At 42.3% G+C, this 6,957-nt stretch overlaps 1 protein-coding gene across 1 annotated transcript in view; it reads right to left on the bottom strand.

Moving 5' to 3' along the window:
* The window catches only part of MYO3B (myosin IIIB), a 372,706-nt gene extending 366,600 nt beyond the window's left edge, over positions 1–6,106 (bottom strand). The window contains exons 1-2 of the mRNA XM_068543930.1: positions 5,960–6,106; positions 5,088–5,222 (exon numbers count right to left, since the gene is read on the bottom strand). Coding sequence (XP_068400031.1) covers positions 5,088–5,222; positions 5,960–6,106 — 282 coding nt within the window. The remainder of the gene's footprint in view (positions 1–5,087; positions 5,223–5,959) is intronic.
* Positions 6,107–6,957: the final 851 nt, after the last annotated feature.

Below are 6,957 nucleotides of genomic sequence, written 5' to 3' on the forward strand. Positions count from 1 at the left end.
CATTGTTGAATATTGATTCAATCACAGTATGTGCATTTGCTATGACGGCCATAATTTCAAGCAATAAAATGTTCCTTGCTCAATAAGCCATCAACTTTCCTCCATGTTATTAAAGAATGGCCCGTGCAACACGATCACCAGACCTTTATTCTAGTCAAAACTGCAACTTTCAAGTAGATTCTATACTGGCATGTTGATTTGCCCTAGTCAGATGGCAGAATTAAGAGGAATTTCTTTTCAGTGCTCTTTTGTTCGGTTGACTTTATCTTTCAAGGGTGTTAGGGTCTACAGAGGGCAAAAGCAAAAGTCAAGGATCGTCAAAATTACTCTAGAAGATGCCTTAGGGAGCACCGTGTTGGTCGCTGCCCACCTCTCAGGAAGGCCAAGCAACATAGTTTTCCTCCACACTGTTGGGAGAGATTGTGTTTATTTTACTGATACCAGATAAAGTCACTGGCCTGCACCTAGAAGAATGAAGACGATGTCACTTGAAACCCTGGAGTTCCAGTCGGGGGGCGGTGGGGGGAAGATGCTCACACTACGAGAGGCAGGAGGGCCCCAAGACTCCCGCCTCCCATTTCAGCCTCTCTCCAGGGCACATGCACAGACCGCTGGTTGGGCAGAATTGCTCGCACACCTCAGCTCTTCACGCTCTCTTGCTTTTGCTGAACACAAAGAGCACATAAATATCGGATGCAGCTCAGTTACATTTCACAGTTCTTCCCTTCTCCACTACCAACTGTTCTGTACTTTCCTCCTGACCCCCAACACGCCAGTGACTCTCATTCTAGAACCCAGCCAGAACCTGCCATCTGAGTCAGTGTTCAGTGCTCCAGGGCTTTCTAGCCATCTCTGGCCAATCAAAACATGCCAGAGCTACATTCCAGACCATCAGTGTCCTGCTAGGACCCTGACTTGTTAACGTGACAAATTTGACTCATGCCACAGTATCAATGGGTGAAAATGGTTTTAAGTGTTAGCTTGCAATGATATTGGGGCCTAGACTGGACTTCCTAGGGCCTTATATAAATGCAAAAACTGAACAGAGATATCTTTTTTCCCCCTTCTGGCTTAGATACTGAACTTACACAAAGACCTCTGAGAGGAAAAAACAGGTTAAAAAAATAATTCTTTTATCTGGTTTTAAAATATAAGGAGTTTTTTTTGGTTTTTTTGGTTTTTTTTTTTTACTTTACGTTCTCATTTACTAACACTCTAAACTCTAAACCATTTCTTTTAAGTTGAATGTGATTCAGGCTGAAATAGTATTTACCTGCTGAAGGTTTTATACTGAAAGGAAAAGAGAAAATGTACTTCATGTCTTACCACATACTAGGTATTTTTTCCGAAATATGGTGCTTTTTTTTTTTTAATATGAGTTTTTTAAAAATTTATTTGTTTTATTTATTTATCTTTGGCTGCATTGGGTCCTTGTTGCTGTGCGGGGGCTTTCTCTAGTTGCGGCGAGCGGGGGCTACTCTTCGTTGCGGCGCGTGGGCTTCTCATTGCAGTGGCTTCTCTTGTTGCAGAGCATGGGCTCTAGGCGCATGGGCTTCAGTAGTTGTGGCACACAGGCTCAGTAGTTGTGGCTCGCAGGCTCCAAAGTGCAGGCTCAGTAGTTGTGGTGCACAGGCTTAGCTGCTCCACAGCATGTGGGATCTTCCCAGACCAGGGATCGGACCCGTGTCCCCTGCATTGGCAGGCAGATTCTTAATCACTGTGCCACCAGGGAAGCCCCTGGTGCTTTTTCTTAAAAGTCTAATTTCTTATCATGTTTCATTTAGGTGAGAGATAATAGAACTTACAGATTTTCCAAATTTAATATTAACTTAGAATAAAACTTATTCACAAATTTTCCAAAACATTATTATGTATGAGTGTTTTCTGTCCATATTTTTCTCCTATAGTAGGTGTCTGTTATGCAAGAAAGCTTTGGTTTGCTTTCTGCTAACAATTAGTAATTAATTTCAGAAATGACATTTTTATTTGCTTTTGTTTTCAGAGTTGTGGTAATTTAAGAGGGTTATTAATAACATTTTCTATCCTCAAGAATTGCTCTGTGGAATAGCTTCTCCCTGGTCCTTTCATCACATTCAGGCAAGGAAAGAGCAAAGGCAACATAAATTTAATCTCAATATACAGGATGAGGGGAGCAATATTAAACAGATCGTAATTTTACTGTGCAAGTCTCCTAAAGCACTCCTAAAAAAGTTGCAGACGGAGCAACACGGTCAAGGTGCTGTGTGGACTGTCATTATCTTCCAGCTGTGTGTGTGTGTGTGTGTGTGTGTGTGTGTGTGTGTGTGTGTGTGTGTGATCAGGAACTGTTGCCATTTTAACCAGAGATCCCAAGTCTGTATTCCCCGGACCTGGCAGACAGCAACAGCACAGGATGGGAGAAAAGTGCTGAAGTGTTGTCCTCCTCCAGTTCTGCCATATAACTCATATGGGACCATCAGCATGTCACTCCTTCTTTGGGTCTCTGTTCCTCAGCTGAACACTAGGAGAGTGACAGAAGGAAGGCCGAGGTCCCTGTCAGTTCTAGGAGCCCAGGAATCCCTGTGTCTATAAGCATACTGGAGGCACTGGACATACCTACCCCAGCAGCCTGGCATGGATGGCCCATTCCTGGACAGAAAAGATTGAGGACATCTGGTTCCCCATGCCAACAACTTTGGCATGGGCCAACACAACCTGCAAAGGGAATAATATCAGCATATTGTATTGCTGAGGTATGAATAATTCAGTGTGCCAGGGCAACCTCATTATCTGTACTTAGTCACCCTGAAAAAGCAAGAGACAGTCGCAGGGGAGCATTTGCACAAGGCTCAGTTCATAGTTCTGGGCTCCTTCTCATCTTTCAAGGCCATGTGTGGCCCTTTCTGGCTGCCTTGGCTGTGCCTGAGGGGCTAACATTTGGTCACTCCTCATCAGGAAGAGCAATTAGTCTCCAGGTGGTGGCAGGTCTGAGCAGCCCACCTACTCTCCTGGTAAAATGGAGGGAGGGAAGGTCCCATTTCAGGCCCTGGAAAATCCCTGGAAGTTCAGTTTTCTATATCCGAATGCAGAGTCTTTTTGAGTCGGGGGTAAAGTGAAAAGAAACTAAAACTTCTCGGTCACTGTACTTACATTATTAAATTATAATGAGGTTTAAAACACTGAGATCTTACAGAGCTTAAGAAGAATACAATCAGGGCTTCCCTGGTGGCGCACTGGATAAGAATCTGCCTGCCAATGCAGAGGACACAGGTTCAATCCCTGGTCGGGGAAGATCCCACATGCCGCAGAGCAACTAAGCCCGTGTGCCACAACTACTGAGCCTGTGCTCTAGAGCCCGTGAGCCACAACTACTGAGACCGTGTGCCGCAACTACTGAGCCTGCACGCCTAGAGCCTGTGCTCCACAACAAGAGGAGCCACCGCAATGAGAAGCCCGCGCACTGCAACAAAGAGTAGCCCCCGCTCTCCACAACTAGAGAAAACCCGCGCGTAGCAATGAAGACCCAATGCAGCCAAAAATAAATAAATGAAGACCCAACGCAGCCAAAAATAATAATTTTTTTAATTAAAAAAAAAAAGAATACAATCAGAGACCCTAGAAACAATACTTTCCATATCTCATGAAAATGAGCATTAAAAAAATTAATGTTATTCTAGAGCTTCATTGGCAGGATAAAATCTATAATATTCCCAGGGAGGGAGTGGGGAATAATAAAATCCAAAAGGTGATACTATAAGGATATGTTAGGTGACTTAACCAGCCAACTAAACAGACAAAGATGATTTCTGAAAACCAAAACCCCTTACATGCTTATATTCTGAAGAAGGCAATTGATGTGACAGAAATGTTCCCTGCAGATTATTCCATTTGAATACGAGGGAATTCCCCATACATTGTTGCTATAGCAGCCAGTATATATTGCCTCATGGCCAGGCCCTCCCAGAGCCAGGTGGAAGGTTTTCAACAAGAGACCGCAGACAGTGAATTGAAGGCTGGTTTCTCCTTTGTTGCTTCTCTCTTAAAGCTTCCACACATGTCCCCGTGCTCATGGATCACACAGGTGACCTCAGGCACGGAGGCCGGTTCAGAGGGGCAGAATCCAGGACAGATCAGGGTGGGCCTATATCCACCCTGAGGCAATACAATAGACCTGTCCTAATATACTAATTTCATATGTTGTCATTGTGTCTTTGCCATGTTAGTTCCATGGAGGAAGTGTATTTGTGGGGAATGGACTCTTTTGCATCCAGTTACACACATTCATTCCCATTAACAAGGCAGAAAAAAGGCAAGACTACACTGGATATAGTGGTGCTCCCTTCAGATTCTCTCTTCAAAGCAGATGCTGCCAGGAATATCAGCTGCTCCCTGCTCCCAAGTCCCAGTGGCACCTCTCACCAGGAATAGTGCCCAGCTATGGGGAACTGCCTCCCCCAACACCACACCGCCTCCCAGGGTGGCATGCACCAAGTGATTGGCTCTTGCAGAGATAAAATCCAGGACAACCCTGCAAGAGGATCCCAGGTCTTCTTCTCCCTGAGGATAGGCTGAGACCTCTGTTGCAACCACACTGATATTTAATGTCTCCCTTGCCCAATCCCACCTTCCTTGCACGTCTAGCTCCTGTAAGAACTCTCCAATAAACCTTCCATACACAATTCTCAGAGTCCATTTTCAGGAAACCCAACCTAACATGAGGATAAATGAACATGAATAGGCGATTCAAACTTGGCAACCAAGTAAACCTTGGGTTAACAATTTTTGAAAATGAGTTGCATCAATCGGAACATGTTTTCTGTGAAATTTTCCCAGCCTAGGGTAGAAAAAAACCTTTTCCAACTGTGTTCCTGTATTCACTGAATTAGAAGAAGATTATTAAACCTTAGAAGCAGAGAAACGTGCACACTTTCAGCACACAGCCTACCCATAAGAACGTGGAGAGCACATCTGGTAAGGTACCTGTGCCATGCAGGAGAGACCGCCTCCCCAGATCATCCCAGTGCATCTTACACTATTTAGGCAACAATGCGTCTGCTCACCCCTGGCGCTCTGTTTGAATTGCTGGTAACCCAATGGGAGCCTCTTACCTCCAGGACCAGCCACAGCTGTCCTCCCACACTGTGATCTGCTTTGTAAAACATCCCATAAAACTTTACAACGTTGGGGTGATTCGGAAGAAACTGCAAAATGTTGTATTCTGCCTCAATCTCCTCATCCATATCCTACACAAGGTAAAAAATGCATGCTGGATTCAGTACAATGTGCGAGGAAGGGTACAGGAATGATATCACAATCAAGTAACCATTTAATAAAGCATATGTAGTCTGTATTTTTAATGTCATCATTACCATATCTTGAAAATACCTAACAATGGGCATTTAGATACCAACTAAAGCCTTCTGATTGTTATATCAATAAATGTCTTCATTACATATTCTTAATAATAATATTATAAATATCTTTTTTAAAATTTAAAAATGTCTGAATTTTCAAAGCAATTAAGGAGAAGTAGCTCAAAGGGACCCAACCAGGATAGGACACTTAAAACCTCACTGTGGTAAACAGTGCACAGCATTATAGGCTCAGTATTCAGTGCTCTGAAATAGGATGCCAGGCTAAGATGACTGAATATCACAAGTCTGGGTCACTTTGTAACTTACAGCGAGATCGGCCTCTGTATAAACCCAACAAACCACTCTTTCCAAGAGAATAACATTTGAAGAGTCCAGGGGACCAAAATCAAAACAATAGTAAAATGGACAAAAGAGAAAATCAAGGGAAGTTTTAACTCCAAATGGAGTCCCTTCATTCACATGGGCTAAGGAGTCATAACTCATTTTGAGATTTCATGCCAGGTTTCATTATCCCTAGAAAATCATCCCCAGAACAAAGAAAGAAGTTGAAAGCTCAGTGTGTATAAAACACTATATTACGGTTATAATTTATAACTGTTACTTACACTGATTGGATCTAGAATTTTTACTGCAGCCAGGCTCCCATCTCTCTTGTTAGTTACTTTGTAGACCTTGCCATAGGTGCCTTTACCTATGGTCTCTACAATTTCCCAGGTATCTGTGGGATCTGGAAGCGATTCAAGTCCAAGCATCGTGGTGCTGTAATGAAACAATCCATACAGATGTTTCCTGGTGGGAAGAAAAGTTTGTTACGTGCAACAGATCACAGGATTAGTGGCATTGGGCTTTTGAAACAAGAATATTTTTATTTCTTTAGAATCCAACAGCACATTACAAGGATCACACACCATGATCAAGTGGGGTTTATCCCAGGAATGCAAGGATTCTTCAGTATACGTAAATCAATCAATGTGATACACCATATTAACAAACTGAAGGAGAAAAACCATATTATCATCTCAATAAATGCAGAAAAAGCTTTCAACAAAATTCAACACCCATTTATGATAAAAACCCTACAGAAAGTAGGCATAGAGGGAAATTACCTCAACATAATAAAGGCCATATATGACAAACCCACAGCCAACATCATTCTCAACGGTGAAAAACTGAAACCATTTTCTCTAAGATCACGAACAAGACAAGGCGGTTGTCCACTCTAACCACTATTATTCAACATAGTTTTGAAAGTTTTAGCCACAGCAATTAGAGAAGAAAAAGAAATAAAAGGAATCCAAATCAGAAAAGAAGAAGTAAAGCTGTCACTGTTTGCAGATGACATGATATTATACAAAGAGAATCCTAAAGATGCTACCAGAAAACTACTAGAGCTAATCAATGAATTTGGTAAAGTAGCAGGATACAAAATTAATGCACAGAAATCTCTTGCATTCCTATACACTAATGATGACAAATCTGAAAGAGAAATTAAGGAAACACTCCCATTTACCACAGCAACAAAAAGAATAAAATACCTAGGAATAAACCTACCTAAGGAGAAAAAAGACCTGTATGCAGAAAACTATAAGACACTGATGAAAGA

The sequence above is a fragment of the Eschrichtius robustus genome, chromosome 5 (assembly GCF_028021215.1).
Source record: "Eschrichtius robustus isolate mEscRob2 chromosome 5, mEscRob2.pri, whole genome shotgun sequence".
Classification (NCBI taxonomy): Eukaryota; Metazoa; Chordata; class Mammalia; order Artiodactyla; family Eschrichtiidae; genus Eschrichtius; species Eschrichtius robustus.